Genomic DNA, 22,339 nt, shown 5'->3' with positions numbered 1-22,339 from the left:
TCTTTTTCATTGGGATGGGTTGAGTTGCTGCCTCCTGAACAATGTTACGGACCTCCGTCCATAGTTCCTCAGGCACTCTGTCTATCAGGTCTAATCCCTGAAATCTATTCCTCACCTCCACTGTATATTCATCAGGGATATGATTTAGGTCATATCTGAACGGTTTAGTGGTTTTCCCGACGTTCTTCAATTTAAGCTGAAATTTTGCAAGAAGCAGCTCATGATCTGAGCCACAGTCAGCTCCAGGTCTTGTTTTTACTGACTGTATGGAGCTTCTCCATCTTTGGCTGCAAAGGACATAATCAATCTGATTTCGATATTGACCATCTGGTGACGTCCATGTGTAGAGTCGCCTCTTGTGCTGTTGGAAAAGAGTGTTTGCTATGATCAGCATGTTCTCTTGGCAAAACTCTATTAGCTTTTGTCCTGCTTCATTTTGTACACCAAGGCCATGCTTGCCTGTTATCCCGGTGATTTCTTGACTTCCTACTTTAGCATTCCAATCCCCTATGATGAAGAGGACATCTTTTTTGGGTGTTAGTTCTAGAAGGTGTTGTAGGTCTTCATAGAACCGATCAACCTCAGCTTCTTCGGCCTCAGTGGTTGGGGCATATACTTGAATTCCTGTGATGTTGAATGGTTTGCCTTGGATTCGTACTGAGATCATTCTATCATTTTTAAGATTGTACCCCAGTACTGCTTTTCCCACCCTTTTGTTGACTATGAGTGCTACTCCATTTCTTCTAAGGGATTCTTGCCCACAATAGTAGATATGATGGTCACCTGAATTAAATTCGCCCATGCCTGTCCATTTTAGTTCGCTGATTCCCAAGATGTCGATGTTCAATCTTGCCATCTCATGTTTGACCACCTCCAGCTTACCTTGATTCATTGATCTGACATTCCAGGTTCCTAAACAATATTGTTCTTTACAGCATCGGATTTTCTTTTCACCACCAGACACATCCACAGCTGAGTGTCCTTTCGGCTTTGGCCCAGCCGCTTCACTCTTTCTGGCTCTACTTGGAAATACCCTCTGCTCTTCCCCAGTAGCATATTGGACACCTTCCGACCTGAGGGGCTCATCTTCCGGCGTCATCTCTTTTAGCCTTGTGATACGTTCCATGGGGTTTTCTTGGCAAGAATACTGGAGTGGGTTGCCATTTCCTTCTCCAGTGGACCACATTTTGTCAGAACTCTCTGCCATGACCTGTCCGTCTTGGGTGGCCCTGCACGGCATAGCTTATGGCTTCACTGAGTTACGCAAGCCCCTTCGCCACAACAAGGCAGTGATCCATGAAGGGGATGAAGGTTGGTACCTGCGAACAAAGAACTCGCTCTGCGATCAAGGGGTGAGAAAGTAAATATAGGGGAAATGTCATCCTGAGATATGCTGTGCCAAAATCATTAGGGATGTATGTATCAAACAACAGCTTAAACTAGGGCCAGACTACTAAAATAGGAAAAGCATCTCAACAAGTCTTAGGTTCCTACCACCCTGCTCCTTTAGGGGTTGGGGGGGGGTAGGAGAGAAGGGAGCAGGTTGATTGAAGAACCACCAGATGTCTGCTCCTGCCCAACAACAAAGCCAACCACCAACTGTCATGTGAGGAAAAACAAAGGATCCTGACGAGTATTTATGTTTTGTTTGCATTAATGTGATTATCGTATTTTGATTTCACTTGAAAGTTGCCTTGGAAGGATCTTTAAAAAGGAGGATATAAATGATTAATAAAATGTAACGGAACACGGGACCACATTCTATACCATCTGCAGCTTCTGCACACACGTCAATGGCAGATACACATAAACCACATTGTAGTAGTCATTTATGAAAGCAAGGATGAACTAAAACCCTTCAGCCAACAGATGGAACAGTTTTAAACTTTGACTTGTTTCATTATTGGTCTCCAAAATGCCTCTAGTAATTACAAAAAGGCAATGGCATTCAAAGTCATTTAATATCATGGTTAAAAATGTGTGGAAAGGATCAAAGTTGTTAAATAGCATATAAAAGAATGCATACCAACATACATGTAATGAGTGAAATACAGAGCCTAATTATTCAATATATGAAGATGGAATATTCAGTTGTAGAAAAATATGAACTGGATTTACTGCAGTAGTTACAACTTATGTTTTTGGTAAGTGTGTGTTTAGCTGTATAGGGTTATTGTAATGTGCTTTGATTTGATAAAATGTATTTTAAGAGAATGCTATTTCAAGAAAATACAGGCTCACTCACTCTGATCATCAATACTGCTTTTCTGATGTCACGAATTCCATCATATACCAATCGCGATGCATCAATAAATTCATTTTCATCCATTGGCTGAGCAGGGTCAGAACTCAATGCTTCTACAGCTGCTTCTACTTGTTCAGTAAAACGTGGCATAACTGAAGAACACATGGGGCGGAGAGAAACAAATTTCTGATAACCAGAATACAGTAGATAAGGATTCTGCAGTGATACTATACTGAAAAGCAGTTCTAATTCATAAAAAATATTGGTATAGTATTCTCTCTAAGTGCTACCTCATTTCAATGTTATTAGCAAACTTATTTGTTTGGTTTCCCTAAATTTATCCCAACAAAGATGAAACAGAAGACATATGAATGACACCTATAAAGGTTGGAAGTGATCCTGTATTAATTGTAGTTTTTTTACAACACTGATTAGAATTGTACACATGAAAAACTTTTGCAAGGAGATACTGTGGTCTATAAATGTATTACACAGTCTAAACAGGACACAAAATTTATTTTGCTGGGATACAGAATGCCCTAAGGATTAGGAATTTGTTAAAAACCAGTTACTGCAACAAAAAATGAGCTAGAAATTCTCAATGCAATAAATGTAGGATTAGTTTCACATGTTATGACATATGACCTCAATAGGAAAGCTAATACCTTTGACATTTAAAGGCAAGATAGACATGGTCAAATCAGTGCTTTCCAAAATAAGATGCCAAATACATAGTTAAATAGTTTTAAACCAATCCATTTTCATTTTTTAAATTAAGGCAGTTTTTAAATGTTGATGAGCACACTGATTTGCATTAAAAGTGTTACCCCAAATGAGCTGTGCAAAATCATCAACGCAGAAGAGCATTCCAGAGAAGAATGAAACGTGGACTTAGTGTCAGGCAAAATTGTGTGAAATCAGTCTACCAGAAGGATTCTGCTTTATCCTCAGTACCACCAGTCATTTGATGATGGTGCAATCAATACTGCATTCAGTTCAATGGAAAATGTATTAGGTGTGTTCCTGTAGCTCAAGTGAAATCCAATTTAGTAAATGCGGTATAGATTCCTGGCTTTGTCGAAGAACCCTCCACCCTCACATGGCTGCACCACGTGGAAAGTCAGAGTTCCACACACAGAAGGGGCAGTAGGCAGCCCTAATCCCTCCTTGCCTGCCTATATGCTTTGTGGGGAAACACAGGTGCACCAGTGACAGTAGTGGCTGCAGCAGTGGCACCGAGATAGGATCCACCACCAGTTTTTAGGGCTTACACAATTCAGCTGGGGAAATGAATGAGGATAGTTCAATATGATAGTTTGGTTTAATGTTCCTTAGAGATAATAGAACTAAATGCTACATTAATTAAAACCTGCTTAAAAGAAACAACACCCGAGAGCCAATACAATTTACTCTACATATTTTTTTTTTAATGCAGTTAAGTTCTATGACATCCCATGTACTACACAGGGCTCTCCACAAATATGTGTTAGCAAGTTGTTACAGGCTGGTGCTCATAACTAGCAGGAACACAGCATATGTTCAAAATGTTCTAGGACTGAATATAGTCCTCTTATGGCACTAACAACACATTCTTCTTAACTAGGATATTGATTTTATGATTAATTCATCTTAATTCAAGGTCAGACTGAACCAAGAGCCCACTGTGGTTTTCTGCACAGATTAAGCAGTGAAACTAATTTTTCTAATCTGCCTTTACATTATGCTAGTTAATGATGACATCTGATAGTTCGGCAGTGCACCAAACTCATTTCAAGGCCAGAGACGTAGAGTGGTGTGTTAAAATTCACAAACTCTTCAATCCATCAGCTGGAGTCCTAGTCATGTCTCATTCTATGCTTTAGACAGTGAGAACTATTCAGTTACAAGTCTTTTCGTACTGCAAGCCAATTACCTCCTAGTGACGATATCCTCTGTACTTACAATGCAGCACACAGAAGTATATTATGGGCACTCCTGAATGAAACTGATTATCTGGCTCTAGTCCAGCGTGGATTCAGGCCTGATTTTGGGCCAGGATTGGCCTTGGCCGCCCTGATGGATGACCTTCTTTGGGATAGGGACAGGGAGTGAGACCCTATTACTTCTTGGTCTCTCAGAGGCTTTTGAAACCATTGACCACAGTATCCTGCTGAACCGCTTCCATGAGTTAGGAGTTGGAGGCACTGTTCTATAGTGCTTTGACTCATATTTGTGGAGTCGGTTCCAGAGAACAGCACTGGGCAACTGCACTTCAGACCATGGCAGCTGAACTGTGGGGTACCACAGGGCACCATCTTGTCCCAATGTTATTTAATATCTACATGAAGCCATTGGGAGCGGTCATCAGGAGATTTGGGGCAAGGTGTAATCCATACGGTGAGGACACCCAGCTCTATCTCTCTGTGACATCTGAATCAGGAGGGGCTGTGCATGTTCTGAACTGGTGCCTGGATGCAGTTATGGCTTGGATGAGGGCCAATAAACTGAAGCTGAATCCTGATAAAATAGAGACCCTATGTGTTGGCAGTTCCCAGGTCCCGGAATTGGTGTTTGCCTTTTCTGGATGGGGTTGCAGTCCCTCTGAAGGAGCAGGTCCGTAGTTTGGGCGTGCTCCTGGATCCATCTTTATCTCTGGAGGCCCAGAGCACCCACTACCAGCTTTGGTTGGTATGCCAACTACACCCGTTCCTGGATAAGGATAACCTAGCCACAGTGATCCATGCACTTGTAACATCATTATTAGACTACTGCAATATGCTCTATGTGGGGCTACCTTTGTGTGTGGTTCAGAAGCTGCAGCTAGAGCAGAATGCAGCAGCAGCCCCCAACCCTTCAGAGCAGCTTTTGGAGGGCAAAAGAAGCTGCAGAGGGGAGTAGGAATCTGCTCTACTGGTGGATGCTATTCTATCATTGGACAGACACAATTTGACTTCACCCAAAATCCTTTGCAGAGAAGCACTGAACATGTTAACTATCCCAAATTAAAAGCCCAATGAAATAGTTTACCTTACCTGTGTTTGACAGCAGCTTTGTTGCTTCCAAAACCTTTTCTGTATACACCCCAGGTTCATAATTATCCATTTCAGAAGTGACAACATGAATTACTCTTGCTGCACGACCACGAATTGCACCAGCAGTGCGATCTAAGCCATCAACATCTTTTTCTTGGAGAGCAATGACACATTTGTTTACATCTTCTAGAATATGATTCTCTGGTGGTAAAAAATAAATTGAAAGTAACATTTTGCCTTGATTATGTGTAAATCAGTCACAGTACGTTACATATATACCATATACACTTATTTGAAATATGAATAGAACTGAAATAGAATGAAATTGGTTAAGGTTATCAAAAACCAAAGTTCCTCATTCCTACCCAATGAGCACAAAATACAGTAGAGTAGTTAAGCATTCCCATTAATAAAGAATCCCCTGTATCTTAATTTTTTAACTAAAGAGGAAGGTAACCATTCACTATTTCAAAATCTATTTTATTTTAGAAGTGGGTAAGGAATAAGACATGTCTCAGTCAATGTTCTAAAAATCTTTAAAGATTGATCTAGCAGCAAAGTGAGAGCTGCAGACAAATCAAATAAGTATCAGTATTGGAACAGAATGCTTGTCACCTTGCTGCATGTATTAATTCAAGAACCTAAAGATCTTTTGAAGACCCAGAAAGATGATGTTCAACTTCATATTGGCAATATTTTGTCCATGTTCCTCAGGAAGCTCTGATAATTTCACGCTTTGGGTTACTCAATTTTCCAGATACTACAATTTGGCATTCAAGGTATTAAATATTAGCACTGAAGCGTTATGTTGCTTTATAGAAAAGTGAGACTTATACTACAAGAGCACTTTCTCCATTTTGTCATCCACCCTCCCATTCGAAATTCCCACACGTTTCTATTCTTGACATTACCCAAGCCATTCTGAAATAGTCTACTGAAAATCAGAAGTGTACGAATTGGCAGCTAGACTATCCCAAACAGTCTTTGCAAACTACCCCTGCCTTCCAAATGTTTTTTTGGAGAACAATTAAGTAGTATTAGCTATGTAATATAAAGGAGATACAGCAAAGAACAAATTACTACTACAATAACAGTTAGCAAAGTGGCAGCCCATATAAATCTCACAGGCTGAATCTAGTCAAAGAGCCTAGGACCATGTGGCCCCAGAGTACAGCCTACTGGCCTGATAGCAGGGGAGAGCCTTTGGCGGGCTGGATGCAGCCTGTGCACATTACACTACCAACCAAAATTTATACAACCTCTATACAATTAGACCTGACTGGTAAATCCTAATCAGTATGTAAAACTCAGTCCTGCCAGTTTCAGCTTCTCTCTTTGGCCTCTGTGGTTCCACAATCCCCTATCCTAGAAAATTTCCCTCAAGTCCCCACAGGACAGAACTCTTCCCATCCCTAGGCAACTTCCTTCAGCCCCATATTCCCATTAGCTGCAAACATCCTCCCATGCCCCCCAGACTTTTAGGGGAAATCCTTGGGAGTGCTGCTGCCAAAGTAACGGAACTCACTCTTGAGGGAGGGAAGGGATAGGAAAGAATATATATAACAGACCATCTATGGAGCGGGCAGGCTGGGGGAGAGGGGGAGAATAGTCATTCTCCCCTCTTTAGTCCCAGAGAAATTAAGGCTGCAATCCTATGCACATTAACTTAGCAGTAATAAAACAGATAACAGTAACCTTTATTGAAGTCAGTGGTAAACACACATATGATTGTAAGTTGCACTGGAGAGCCAGCGTGGTGTAGTGGCTAGAGTGTTGGACTGGGAGCCAGGAGATCCGGGTTCTAGTCCCCACTTGGCCATGGAAGCTCACTGGGTGACTTTGGGCCAGTCACAGGCTCTCAGCCCAACCTGCCTCACAGCGTTGTTGCTGTGAGGCTAAAATGGAGAGGAGGATTATGTATGCTGCGTTGGGTTTCTTAAAGAGGAAAAAAGTCAGGATATAAATGTAATAATAAATAAATAAATAAATTTGTGGGATAGCATCTGGCTGCTTCTCCTGGCAGAGTGGAAAGGTGAATCACTCCAAACACAGATGGCACACACGTTTGTTATCTTCCTGTCTTCTCCTTTCTCAATGGATCAGCAACTCCTGTGCCCATATCTGAAAGGATGATGCACAGGACAGAGATGGGCCAGTGGTGTGTTTTGCGGCCTAGGAAGCTCAAGTTGCCCTGTGTGCTGCTAATTGAGCAAGTACTTAAACCGCTAGCCTGAGATCCAGAGAAACAGCAGCAGCTTTATTGCACTTTTAAACCACCCAATAACCCAAGTTCCATTCAGCTCTCATGACTAATAGCCACTGATAAGCTCTATCTGCCATCAGGGACAGGAGGAGATTGGAGAAAGAGAGAAAAGGGGGTGGGGCCCTATACCCATGTGACCCTTGACAGGAAAAAGGTTCCCCACCCCTGGCCTAGAGTCTATGGTGACTCAGCTAAGGTCTGTGGGATCCAGAGCAGAGGCTTAGGGCGGAATCCTACTGGGATAGGCGGCCGCCTCCAAACTCACGGACAACCACCTATCCAATGCAGGGTAGGAGAAGTGCAGAAGGGATCATCCCCTCCGTGCTTCAGCTGCCCTGCATCTGTGGCTAGACAGCTGATTTTGGCTGTCTAGCTGTGGGAAGGTAGAGCGGGTAAAGCAGCTCCTGGATAACACATAGGATGTGTCGCACCGGTATTTCCGCCTTCCCTGCCCTGGAATGCCCCCAGGAATGCCCCATTTTCACCGATCCATGCTCCTCTTCTGAGCATGGACTGCGGGGCTGTTCCGAGCTGCCAGCGAGGCAGTGTGGGAAGGTTGGTTCTCAGGGAACCGACCTCGGATTGCGGGCTCTGAGGTCGGTTCCCAGAAACCGACGTGTCCTATGGCTGTCTAGCCGCTGACTAGTGGCCATAGGACTCCTCCCTTAGAGTTCTACACACCATTAAAAAAACACCACCACTGGTGCTTTTAATGTGGTCCAAATCCTCTACCATCCTTATAATAATCTCTAAAGTTCCTGAAATAACTAGACACTTTTTACAAAGATAGAAGGCACAACACTGGCTTCAGGCTATGTAATAAATAAAACACATGATTCAAAACACTGGATTTAAGGAAATAACATGCAAATTAAAGTATGGCATACGCTAAGTCTTCTTTTAATTTCTCCAAAACAATTATGACAGCAAATAAGCCAAATAGCATAAATAGATTTGTTTCCCAGCTATCTACAGGAAAAGGATTTGTACAATAAACTCAACTTTATTGTATGAAACTGATATCACTAAGAGCAACCATAATGATCCTCACCTCACTGTGCTGTATATACATACTAGCAGGCCAGCTATAGTCATTTTTTTTACTTGTAATTGCTGCCTGCATTGCTATCATCTGTTCCAGTCCTGTTGCTTAACCATTTCCTTATACTCTTTACGCAAGTGATCATCATATGCAGACATATTCTGCAAACCTTGTTTTTGTTTTGTTGTTTATTCGGTCAGTCGCTTCCGACTCTTCGTGACTTCATGGACCAGCCCACGCCAGAGCTTTCTGTCAGCCATCACCACCCCCAGCTCCCCCAAGGTCGAGTCCGTCACCTCCAGAATATCATCCATCCATCTTGCCCTTGGTCGGCCCCTCTTCCTTTTGCCTTCCACTTTCCCTAGCATCAGCATCTTCTCCAGGGTATCCTGTCTTCTCATGATGTGGCCAAAGTACTTCAGTTTTGCCTTTCATATCATTCCCTCAAGTGAGCAGTCTGGTTTTATTTCCTGGAGTATGGACTGGTTTGATCTTCTTGCAGTCCAAGGCACTCTCAGAATTTTCCTCCAACACCACAGTTCAAAAGCATCTATTGTACCCTCACATTACTGAACATGATTGGTTGCACACAGCCTGTATTTCTATTAGTCTATTTTTGTCTGCATTCTGTCTACAGCAAGTGTTTTTCATCTTGTAGATGCTTTAAGGAATATTGTTATATCTCCTATATTTATGATCACAACTTAAAATGGTACAGCAGTCCAAAGCCATATTTTTGCTATAATTTCCAGTGTTTTCATTGCTCGAGCCTTCATAGCACTTGGTCTGTGACCTTGAAAATGATATTCAATGTCATTTTTGAGGCTGGTATCCACCCCACATATTCTTTGCCACCCTGTGTACAACTGATCTGGCACTGGCACATACTTTTGACATGCTAGGGCCAGTAACTTGTTTTCCAAAGCACTTTCTAGATGTTGGCTGGCCTAATACAATACAAAAAGGAGTTCCCAGAAAGAGTTGTGAATCTTGCTTAAGAACAGTTGATAGGGAAGAACTGTTACAAGTGCACCATGAATACGGAGAGATATATTTGTTCATGGCAGTGCCATTGATCTTATAGCACAAGATGTCTCTAAATATGAACTGTGAGCAGGGACAAAAAGCGTGAAGGCTGCATGGCTAAATGGGTTCCGAAGTAAAAGCTTCTTTTACAGCTTTCGTTGACAGGAAAGTATTGCTTGAGATTTTCTGCCTCAGTGGGTTCACTGACTTCAGCTGACTAGATCATATTAGAAACCATTCCTTCATTTTTAAAATCTCATCTTGTTAGATAAGCTTCCTTCCTGCAGGATCAATGTGAGTCTATCTACACTTACTGTATATTTATATTGATATCTTCACTGTCATTTTTATTTACTTCATGCATTCAATGAAATATATTCTTGTGAACAAAAAGCTCAATCCATAGTACATTTGTCTTTGTCTGTTACTGCAATGCTATCTTTTTCGTAGCAACAGACTAACAAGGCTATTCAAAGAATTCCAAAGGATACTCTAATGCCACTGAAGTGCGATAAACAGTAACACTAAATATGAAAGTAGTCTTAGCAAACTGTAGTCCTTTACCTGATACTGCCAGGAAGTCATCAATGGAAGTGATGTCATCCACAGCATCTGTCAGCACACGTACTTGCTTTTCCCATTGTTCTTTAAACATCTCCATATTTTCTTGAGCTAGCTTGCTTTGTGGCTTGGCAGCCAAAGCCAAAGCTGCATTAATTACCTGAAACACAAGGCAAAATTCTCACACTGTATCTGTGAATTTTCAGATTGTATATACTTTACATTAGCTATATTCTCTGAAACTGACAAGTGATTTCATCGGAAATGTCTTTCTGGGGTTGGGTGGGAGGTGAAGCTTGGTTAGTGCTCTCTAGAGAGTTACAGTGCAATCCTGTACATGTTTACTCAGAAATAAGTCCCACTGAATTCAACAAAGCTTACTCCCAGGTATCCGACCTTTCCACCAAATGATGCCTAAGGCAGCTAACAATACAAGTATGAGAAAAACAAAAACAGCAATTTAACAGAAAGCAAAAAGTCTAAACACAAGGCAGATAAAACACACAAAATCAATAAAAATCATGAGATAAATCCAATAACATGTTTACAGATTAACTTAAGGGCCAGAAGATCAACTAAATGAAGATTTTGCCTGCTGGGGCTAGCCATGTCTCCTTTTGTTAGAAGCTTCAAGCCTGAGAGCAGCCACCAAGAAGGCCCTCTCTTAAGTTCCTGCAAAATCTGCCTCAGATATTGGTATGAAAAGACAGAAGGACCTCTTCTTTTGGGCAGCCTCATATGGGAGAATGCAGTCTTTTACATAACTTGGTCCCAAATCATGTAGGGCTTTATAGGTCAAAATCAGCACTTTGAGTTGTGCTCAGAAACAGAGCAGTAACCAGTGAAATTGGTCTAACACGGTCATCATATGCTCACTACAACTGGCTCTAGTCAACAGAGTGGCTGCAGCATTCTAAACCAGCTGAAGTTTCAGAACATCCACGTACAGCGTGTTACTGTAGTCCAGCAAGATGTACTTAAGGCATGTGTCACTACTGTGAGATCTAAGATTTCAAGGAAGGGGCACAGTTGGTGCTCTAGCCTTAGCTGTACAGAAGCACTACAGGCCACATGGGCATCCAAGTTCAGGGCCGAATCCAGGAGCACACCCAAACTGTGAACTGAAGTCTTCAGAGGGAGTACAAGCCCATCAAAGACATGTTGAACCCCTATTCTCTGATTTGCCTTTTGGCTGACCAGCCAGCACCTGTCTTGTCTGGATTAAGCGTCAATTTCTTCAACGTCATCCAGTTGATTACCTGAAAAACTTCCTTAGATTTAGACAGAAAGGTGTTATCAACACAGTGTTGACACTGATTCTCAAAACCCCAGACAACCTCCCTCAACAGTTTTATGTGCATTCTACACACACCAGCTCTTCGTATATGGAGGAACAGTAGGCAATACTGAGGTTTTTCTATTCTTGATGTAATATATGTTTTTAAATGGTTTGTATTCTACATGTTTATCTTCCTTAAACAAAAATACCTTGGAAGTTTTTTTTACAATTTAGTTTATCATCTAAACAAACAATTATAAAGTTTTTTATTCAGATGAAGACATTTACCACTGATAAAACAATTCATCAGAGTATTTGAATAGCTATGCTAATAGCTTTAAACTTGTTACCATTTTAACAAGTTAGATATTCAATATTTACATGAGGTTTTATTCAAAACATGGCCATCTTTTAAACTCCTTAAAATGCCTGATAGATGTAATGTTTCCAGCCTTATGAACTAATACAGCCAGTAAATGTATTGATGTTTTATTTCAAGATACTACAGTGACGTTTGTATACTTATCTGAAAAATAATCTATCCCAAAGCATTTTCCTTAGCTGGCAAAATAGCATATGGATTAAAACTATATTTATATTCCTCATAAAACTGGAATACAGAATGTATGTATCAAGCTTGTAACTTACCTGAGGACAGAGTGCTTCAAGCTGGCTTGCTGACATGTGAACTAATTTCACACCTTCTTCATTATTTGAGATAGAACAGGCCAAATTGGCAACCTGCAGATTTGAAGGAAAGGCATTTTAGGAAGGTAAATTTGTTTGTATAATCTTAATTCTGGAATCAAAAGAAACCTTGTAAGTCTGTTGTACCTAGTCGCTTCTCGTAAGGAAATCATTACAGTTCACATACCTTTTACAGTTAGCAGTAACTACTCCGAAAGCAATCAAGTACGAAGCCAGAACTCGTGGAGTTAGGAGCATGCGTAAGGCTCATATTTATTATAATCAGTGGTAGCCTCAACTAAAAGGTCAAGGCCTTGGTTATTCTCTTACATATACATTACTTTGGACTGATGTACAGAGTAAAAACCAGTTTTAAAGGAATTGATCTCCTTCTGATAAAGGCACTGTGAATCCTCTATTCAGTATCACAACATTAGCCATGTTATGAGCCACTTCAACTGGGTATTCTGAATAGAACATATACATTAGTTCAAGTTGTATTAAGAGTTCCAGCCTATAGTTTCACTTAACCATTTGGCCTCTTAAAAACATAATTTGGTATAGGAACATCTTCCAACTCATGTGCAAGCAGTTTATGTGAATCCAGGATCCATACAGAACAGAACACATTGCTGCCAACTGGTGCAGAAAAAGATGACAACTGCCTGTTTCTAGATATTTGCTTGGAGCCTTGTGCTGCTATCTAGAGACATGTCCTTCCATTTGCTTTCTGGGAGGGTAATGAAAGGTCACACAAAGCTATGTTATTTTTAAGTGAGAATGTTCTATATTTTGGAACTTGTTCTCAGAGGAGGGATTCTAAAATGGTTTATAGCATTAGCTGACAGGTGAATGACAGCTTGTTATTTAAAGCCTACATTTGTGCACAGAAATATGTAAAACTAGTACAAAAGGACAAGAACACTGTGTTCCATCCCAATGGGAGAAGCACAAATTTGCCTCCTTTTAGCAACAGTCTCCCAAAGGAAGTCAAAACTCTGGTCAGTAAACCAGGTGATCTCTTAAGGGTTTGTCTTATTTATAAACATGCACCAATAAAGGGAGAAACAATTAAAAGCATTTTAATGTATTTGTTCAAGAAGTAGAGACTCTCTACTGTTATGGGAGTAAAGTTAAAAGTGGCTTGCTTCTCTGATGTTCTTGCTGCCAAGACTTGTGGCTCCAGCTATGTCTCGCTTGAACTATAAAGACTTCTCACTACTTTGAGACATCTTTTGCAGTACTCTTATGCATCCCCTCATGTAACTTATCTATGCTTTCATAAGCATAATACTGTACAGATTGGGTATTTCTCCCAGTGCTAGAACCAGAGAAGAGACTCACTTAGCTAAATTGTTAATAAATAGATTATTAAGAGCACTTGTACTTTTTGTTAGATTCATTTTAAGTTTATTTTAAAGGCAAATAGTGCGCGCGCATGTGTGTGCATGCGTGTCTGTTGGATTCATTACTTTAAAAATTATTAATGCATAGTAATACCTTTGGATGTTCGCCTGGAGAGTTACAGCACTCAAATTCAAAAACTGCATTCTAATGTTAGAGTTGAATATATAATGCAACAAATGAAGACATCACAATACATGAATGGCAAGAAGCTGGAGAAAATTAAGTTTTTAAATCCACATATAAGAACCCAAGTAATTGAGATAAATTCCAAATGTTGAACACAGCTTACTCTATTTGCATTTCTCAAGTTAAAGAACATACTGGCTATTTTCTTAGCCAAATAGATCTATATGAAGTGCCTGGCCACTTCTGTTAGCAATACTGAAGCCCAGATTCACGATGCATGCACACTGCTTCTCTTCCCCATCCAGTTACAAACTTAGTTTGTATACAAGGTGAGTACAGAACCTCAAGCAGCCATGAAGACTGTGGTACATTTTGAACTCTAAAATGGATAAAGACGCAAGACATTGCTACGTCCCAAGATATGTAGATATGCCAATGAGAGCAGAGCCACAAATGAAAAGGAAACAGTGAGCCAGTTCACCCAAAACAGCTGGCTCATCATGGGTTATTTATATTCAAAACATTCAAAATGCTGAGTGACATCTTGAATTTGCAACCCCAAGCAGAGGTTGCCATGTCATGTGAACCTGGCCACTGAGGGTTACTTGATGGTTAAATAACCCTACAACAAACTGAGGGTTATGCAACCGTTGTTTAACCCTCACATAAACCTCAGTGGCTGGGTTCACACAACACAACTCCCAAGCAGGGGTTGCATATTCAGAGTATTGTCTCCACAAGCAGTGCTCATCATGGGTTAAACAACCCCCAGTGAGCCTGCTGTATTGCGCAAACCAGGTCAGTGAAGAGCCATTCTCTCCCAAGTACTGGCCTGTGAGAAAGGAGGCAAGCCTTTATTTCCAACTTGTCAAATCACGTTGCTCTCATTGAGCTGACCTCAGAATACTTGCCAAACTTTTAGGCTTCCATGTGTGCATCGTAAAAACATGCTTTCATGCAATGGAGTTCTATGGATGCTATAAGACTTATAAAACAACCTGCTCTATCTACTTGCCATTGCCCAGGAAGCATGGCACTAGTGTGAAGGTATTTCATGTGATTAAGTCTAGAGACGGATGCTGGCTGGTCCAGAAGCAACAGGAAAAACACTGCTTCTAACTGGGCTGCTGGGCATTCTTCCCATCAGGAAACAGGAAGCTATCCCATAGGTCCCTGTGTCATGGGTGATTTCTCATTTTCCAATGGAAGCAGCAGCCAAGGATTCTTGAATGTTTTATTTGGTCTACCATCACCAGACTTCTCAATCAGGAAGACTCTCCCCCTGCTGGAATTGGTTGACACTCAGCGCGCGTGTGTGTGCATGCGTGCGCTTGCACAAGTATGTATATGTGCATTTGCGCACGCATCCCCTCTGGTCACTCAGCACTTAATCAAAGAAAACCCAACCTCCCAACTGGAAGTTGACCATCTTTGCTATATACTGCTTGCTTCGGAATATCAAACTTTGAGTATATGTAGTGAGATTACCAAATTTGTACTATTTAAGATTGGCTAAAGAGCCAAAATTCGTGCCCCATATATGATTCTATGAGATAGGTAGGAACACTGACAGCAACCAAGGGCTATGATGCTTTTCAAAGTGTGGAAGTGACAGACACGCCCTTAGATGATAATTTAGTTAATCTAAAAGGTATGAGGCGCTCAGAATTTGGAATACTTCTTATAGTAGAGACAGAAGAAATTAATTTTTAAATGCAGATCAATGAAAGCTCTTTTTGCCAACTTTGTAACATACCTCCAACTATCTGCCCATTACATATTAAGAGGTATGGATGACCTCAGGCTGCTTATTGGTGCTGCCAACATTTGGATGAACAAGTTTCTATTTACCCTCAAGTGACAATCCTGCCAGATATACTACTTCCCTACAACACTTTGCCACAATTTGAACTAATGTGCTGGTGACAGAAATGTAAGAGCTGGGCAGACTTCTAAAAGGCTGTCCATTCTAAATGTGGATCAAGTCTTTATATTTTGCTTTGAAATTAATTAACAGTGACACTGGAGTAAGAAATTAGGTTGATGTCTCAAGTGAGGTATTCTTAACTGTAAGGAGTTTACTTGCAGAAAGCAAGTATAGGGTTCAGGTTTTTTGAGCAAGCAAGTGATCTGTGCCTTTTTGGTGTGTTCCATTTTTCAGCACTTCACAATTACTGCTTAAGTCACCAGTCTTTCAGTGGATTATAAAAATCAACCATGGAAGAGAACTACTCAGGGCTCACCGTTACTCCCAACTGTGTCGATGTTTGCAAGGTCTAACGCTATATAAAATACTTCAGACACCAAACTATGACAGCTGATCAATTAAGACAAATCTACTTAGTTAATTTCAAGACTATACTTTTGGATGAACCCTGCGGGGAAAGGGCAGGTTATCAAAAAGAAGTTTTAGATTAGTAACTAAAATTGTTTTTCAAGGGTTAGGCTTCTAATTATATTTAAGAGCACTAAACATCTGGACCAAGGTAGACAAACAAGGTAAACAGGTAACACACAAATGTATACCCACACATGAGGCTGTATTAATTTTTAAAAAATTAACTGAGAATCTTAAGTTTCTTTTTTAACAGATCTGATGTTAATAGATACTTGTTAATTTTAGTGGCTCCTTAAAAATTCTACTCTGCAATTACAGAAAGTTGTAAACTGCATGCTAATCTGCTGTTTTTTGTATGACTGAATAATAGAAACACTATACAATTCCTTTACACTGTTGACATCAACCACACATGTTAATGATCTCCATTGAAATGTATTGTGAGACTTGATATTGGATGATAAAGTTTTGTCTGTAGTGACTGATGGGTGATAGTTCATTTATAAGTGCAAGGCATCACTTGATACTACAACGAGTGATAAATATGCATGAGTTAATCTGGCTTTAGAGCCTGACAAAGTTCTAGCTTTAAAATTATAGCTTCTCTGCGTATGAATCCCATGCTCGTATAAAGTCTTTTTACACTTGTGTTAAAAGTAGAATGTGGCATTGGTAAGCCCTTTTGAAATTATATATTACTGGGAACAACATGCAGAAATGAAATAGTGATATTCTGGCTTCTATGCCCCATTTTTCAAGAATAAAAATACCTTTTTCCATTGCTATGAAACAGATGACAATTCTACAGCCATTTCTAATGTAATTGTTCTGGTCCAGAAGCACAAACCCTTGGAATTTTCCATTATATTGTGCTAACTGGGTGTTTTATGTTCGGTATTTATGCTGTCATGTTTCCAAACTTCTCTTCACAACTTGTCAACAAGATTTAAAAAAAAATAAAAATCTTTAAAATACATAGTGCCACCAGCTGGAAAAGGCGTCTATGTTATCTAATGCTTTTCCAAAGACACAACCATAAGTAAAACCAGATTTTCAGAAATCAACTATTTTAACTATCAGCCTAGACAAGACAAGGAAGCTTCCAGAAACAGAAGGTAGTTTTACATTACTTATTTGGATATTTTTTCAAGATTAGAAAGCTGTACCAAGATGATGAATAAAAGTTAAACATTAGGGAATTGCACTTTGTTCAAATCTCTTTAGAAGCAGATAGCAAAAACGTAACTACAGAGCAGGAGAATAGATTGCATAAGCAACACATACTTGTGGATGAAGAAAATCATAGTTGCTTGAAAGTATCTATCTATGGAAAATTATTATGGTGTGGTAAAAATATGTAACATTTTAATCTTCTGCACTGGATACGTAATGCTTGCTTTGTCACTGGTGACAAAATGGCTTCTATATTACAGCCGCTATTCTAGCAAATGTTTCCATTTGTCATTTTTTCTGCATGCATCAGGCAACTACTTTGACTAGTTGCCAGACACTAATGTTTTACAACAGATAAGATTTCTTTAAATCTCACTTATCTTTAAATTTCTATAAAATTAAGAGATTACTTTGTGCTTCTTCCCCACCCCCCCGCCCCGCCCCCAAGACATTTCTAATAGATTTTTCTATTCTAAATAGTAACATAAACTGATGATGGCAGAGGTGAGGGTTGAATGAACAAACCAACTTGGGGTCATTCAATGAAACTAGTTGGCAGTAGATTCAGGATAAATACTTTACGTAATGCATAACTTAGTTGCCACACAGTAGCACACTACCCAAATATGATTATCATACTACCTCAATCAGCTTGTTGGCATGTTCACGGAAAACCTGAGCATATTCCTTAACTTCTTTCTCATTCCCGTTCTTGGCAGCTTCAATCAAAACTAGAAGTGGTACATTTGTTTCCAGAAAGGAATCTGAAACATGGTCCATAACAGCTTTGCGGAGCTAAGAACAGAGATCAAAACAATGTTAGTCTTTCATTAAAGTAAACTGCTATTTCTTTTTACCTCTGCATTAATAAAAGTCAAACAATTTACTTTGCCAGTGATCCTTCTGCTAAACATCAACAGCCCTTCATTTCAAAGCAAATAGATACTGCTGAATGGAGACTACTCTGAAGCCACTTCCTTCAAATTAAGACAGTCTATACATACTTCATAATCACATTATGAACATCCCAGCCTCAAAATAATTATTTTAATGGGGAATGGTTGCTCCAAAGCAATTGGGAAATCATATTTCCGCAAAATTTGGGAATGGTACTTGCTCACACAATTAAGTAGTTTTAAAATAGACTGAGGCCAAACACAGACCCTGTCCACATGTAACAACTAACCATAGGTTAATTAGTTAGCCCACTGTTGGTCAGGTCTTTGCAGGAGCAAGCGAGCTGCCTCTTGCCCACTTGCTGCTTCTGCTTTGCATCTGATTTTAACCCAACAACAAACCATGGGTTAACACACTCAACAACCCCTCAACAACCCAAAATTTTTGGTTTGCATGTCACACTGTTTTCTAAATCAGATGCAAAGCGGAAGCAGTGAGTGGGCAGGAGGCAGAGCACTCGCTCCCACATGGCCTCAAAAACCCATGGGTTGTTATATGTGAACCAAGCAGTGGTGAAGTGGAGCAAGGGCTCGCAGGGACACAGCAGTGGCACTTTATTAGCAGGGATGCTGACATCATCTGCCACCCTGCTAAGAATTCCCTGTTCCCTCAGGGTTTAGTTGCAATCCTCATAGTAGCTGGGGAGAAGTAAATTTTCCCAGCAACAATATACTGTTCCTTGTTGAACTGTAAAGTATTTTGGGGTGGCTTAGTCTTGAATTTACTTCTTGGGAGGAGAGCGATGACAAATCTTGATAAAATAGTTAAGAGCAGAGACATCACACTGACAACAAAGGTCCGCATAGTTAAAGCAATGGTATTCCCTGTAGTAACCAATGGCTGCGAGAGCTGGACCATAAGGAAGGCTGAGCAGAGGAAGATAGATGCTTTTGAACTGTGGTGCTGGAGGAAAATTCTGAGAGTGCCTTGGACTGCAAGAAGATCAAACCAGTCCATACTCCAGGCAATAAATCCCAACTGCTCACTTGAGGGAATGATATGAAAGGCAAAACTGAAGTACTTTGGCCACATCATGAGAAGACAGGATACCCTGGAGAAGATGCTGATGCTAGGGAAAGTGGAAGGCAAAAGGAAGAGGGGCCGACCAAGGGCAAGATGGATGGATGATATTCTGGAGGTGACGGACTCGACCTTGGGGGAGCTGGGGGTGGTGACGGCCGACAGAAAGCTCTGGCGTGGGCTGGTCCATGAAGTCACAAAGAGTCGGAAGTGACTGAACGAATAAACAACAACAAAGTCTTGAATGGGCAATTTTGACCCAATAGCTTTAGAAAAGATCTGTTCCCAGCAGATGAAAACTCCTAGAACTTGTTGTTGATATAGATCAACACAGCTGCCTGAAATTTTGGACTCTTTGGGGGTGTGGCTACCATGACCATTGTGGTAAGTGCCTGCACTTCTAATTTACTACTACACCATTGGAACTGGGTCACTGAATGCCTTTGGTTACCTGTTAGTACTTGAAAAACACACTCAGCTATCTATTCTGGCAGTCTTTCCAGAAAAATATTTTCATAACCAAACCATACAGATCAACCTACATAATCTAGTTGATATTTAACATTCTTTGCAATTAGCAATACATCCCCCCCTTTGACACAGATTTTGAAACCGCTCATGCTTTTCTAGATCCATCAGTTATCAGGGATGGCCACCTGAGGGCTCTCAGGTGTCTGGAACTGACTTCCAAACCAATCTTACCTGTCTTTTAGCAGCTCTACCAAGTTTAAATTCAAGGGGTAGTAGAAAGTTCTATTGAGTGTCACTTCTCAGGAAAAGTTATCAAAAGCTGTGAGACACATTTCCTACATCCAAAGTGTGAATATAATGCTGCAGCCATCTCAGAGCTCATTTGTCCCATTACTACTAGGTGGTGCTGATTTTATGCCAGAGTACAGCCACCTGTGAACATGAGTATACCAACTGACCGTCCCTTATCTTTTTAATGAGAGTAGATGGCTACAAAAGCAGTTTTGAACTGCTGCTTTGATACGTTGAATTTCCCTTGTAGACAAGGGACAGAAATGCAAGAGTGCCTTTACTAAAGTCCCTCCTTCCCAAGGAGACCTTCCCTGTAAGCAGTGGCTTGTTCAGGCTGGCCTTTGCTGCTGGGAAGATGGCTAAGAAAGAGGAACAATAATTCCTCACCCCCACCTCCAATTAAGCCTAAACACAACTGTACCTCAGGGTTCTGTGAAGATACTGCCACCTACTACCACCAAGGCCAGCTAGCCTATCCTAACTGAATCCAGGTGTTTTGTTTTCTGTTACAATGGACAGAACTATAGGGACTGCTAGAATCAGACCAACTTGATAAATAGAATGTTATGTTGTGTAAATGTCTGCATGAGCATTTTATACATATTCAATACTCTACCTGTCTACGCAAATCCCTTGTCTTTTTTGTCATTTTGTCTATTGCCGAGTTAAGAGCATCACTTCTTTCTTTGCGTCCAGCCTAAAAAACATTAGATAAAACAAAGCAAGATTAATGCATTGTACCCACTGTAATGACCTTGATCCAAAATCTGTGCACACGTGGACTTTTCCACTGACTTCAGTATCTGGGCAAACCGTAGTCAGCAGAGAATGCCTTGTGTGTAAGCTCAGCTCCCATGCACAGTCAGGGAGCCCCTGTGTAGAATTGGATATTTATACCAATTGATCTAGACTTAGTTTCAGACTGAATTTTCTTTCTTTCTTTATTGTACTTTTAAACTGCCCAATAACTGAAGTTCTCTGGGTGGTGTAGAATACATTAAAAACATAAAGTACAATCATTAAAACAAAAAAAAATGAAAATAGCCCAGAATAAAGCTGGGCTAAAACCAGCAGCAAAGAAGAAAATCTCAGCACATAAAACCACAGCACATAAACCCAAATTAAAACGAGCGGCAGAATAAAACACTAAAAACAGTCCTTAAAATGCCTGGGAGAATAAAAAGGTCTTCACCTGGTGTTGGAAAGACCATAACGTAGGTCTTAGATGAGCCTCTATGGGGGGGTGTTCCACAACTTGGGTGCTATCACCAAAAAGGCCCTCTCCTTAGTAATCCTCTGTCTCCCATCATTTGGTCGGGGCACCCAGAGGAGGGTCTTTAAAGATGATCTTAGGGTCCAGGCAGGTATATATGGGAGGAGACAATCCTTCAAGTAACCTGGCCCCAGGCCATTTAGGGCTTTAAAAGTTAACACCAGTACTTTGAATTGGGCCTGGAATCAGATATCTATAGTCATTTGTATAAAATGCAATATTTTGGTTCTGTAATAGGCAAGCTATACTGGGCTTCAATAGTTTCACCACTTGCTTATTCTTATGATGTTATGAATACAAGAAGAATGAGGGTACCTACATCCAGGGCTGGCTCCAGGTTTGAGGGGACCCTGGACAAAGTACACTCTGGTGGGCCCCCTTCTGCATCATTGGGCCCTGGCAGGCTTACCTGGTGGCAGTGGGTAGTTGTGGGCAACAGCAGTGCTTTGATCACTGCCAGGTGGCTAGGTCTAGTGGTTATTTTAATTTACCACAATGCCTTGGAACACTGCTAGGTTGGGGTCATTTTGTGGGAAATTAAAATGGTGGCTAGAGGACTGGGCCAGATTTTTTAAAAAATGATGGAGGGTGAGGCAGAATCAGCAGTAGGCTCTGCCAGGATGCTGAGGCCCCCACAGTGGTCCAAGAATGCTCGGTGCTGATGCCAGTCTTGCCTAAACCACTTAAAAAATGCATTTACACACAGTTGATCCCTGAAAGTTAATATTGTAGTGGAATACGTTAAATCTAGCTCAAACTACAGTTAATCAGGATTAACTGCTACAGCACAGCTGAGAAGCTAAGCTTTGAAAGGATAAGGGATTGTAGAAAGTCTTCATAATGAAGCAGTAAAGCTTAGGTGTAGAACCAGTTGTAAATGTTCAGTGCAATATTATGCATGATTGTGTTCGAATGGTCAGCAGAGGCTCTTCTCTGATTACCTCTGGTATATTGCGAATAAACAAGAGGAAGAGTTACCCTGACTATGGAATACCATCCCCATGGAGGTGCAGTTGGGCCAGCATTGCAATTGTTTCAGCATCAGGTCAAAACCTTTTGTTTACCCAGACATTTTAATTGGTTGATCTTGATGTTCTGTTGTATTGGCCGTCTTTATTTGGAGGGTAGTTTAAAAATATTTCACTAAATAAAATCTATCTCGAAAACAT

At 40.6% G+C, this 22,339-nt stretch overlaps 1 protein-coding gene across 1 annotated transcript in view; it reads right to left on the bottom strand.

The window, feature by feature from the left end:
• CTNNA1 (catenin alpha 1) overlaps window positions 1–22,339 on the bottom strand; it is a 96,609-nt gene that overhangs the window by 20,103 nt on the left and 54,167 nt on the right. Inside the window, exons 8-13 of the mRNA XM_084825758.1 lie at window positions 20,514–20,594; window positions 17,801–17,953; window positions 12,076–12,168; window positions 10,152–10,308; window positions 5,257–5,457; window positions 2,246–2,397 (exon numbers count right to left, since the gene is read on the bottom strand). Coding sequence (XP_084681884.1) covers window positions 2,246–2,397; window positions 5,257–5,457; window positions 10,152–10,308; window positions 12,076–12,168; window positions 17,801–17,953; window positions 20,514–20,594 — 837 coding nt within the window. The remainder of the gene's footprint in view (window positions 1–2,245; window positions 2,398–5,256; window positions 5,458–10,151; window positions 10,309–12,075; window positions 12,169–17,800; window positions 17,954–20,513; window positions 20,595–22,339) is intronic.

The sequence above is a fragment of the Heloderma suspectum genome, chromosome 1 (assembly GCF_057233095.1).
Source record: "Heloderma suspectum isolate Gila_16-S chromosome 1, 16-S_ref, whole genome shotgun sequence".
In the NCBI taxonomy this organism is placed as follows: Eukaryota; Metazoa; Chordata; class Lepidosauria; order Squamata; family Helodermatidae; genus Heloderma; species Heloderma suspectum.
The sequence above is the reverse complement of the archived record's forward strand: the minus strand, read 5'-3'. Positions and strand labels throughout refer to the sequence as shown.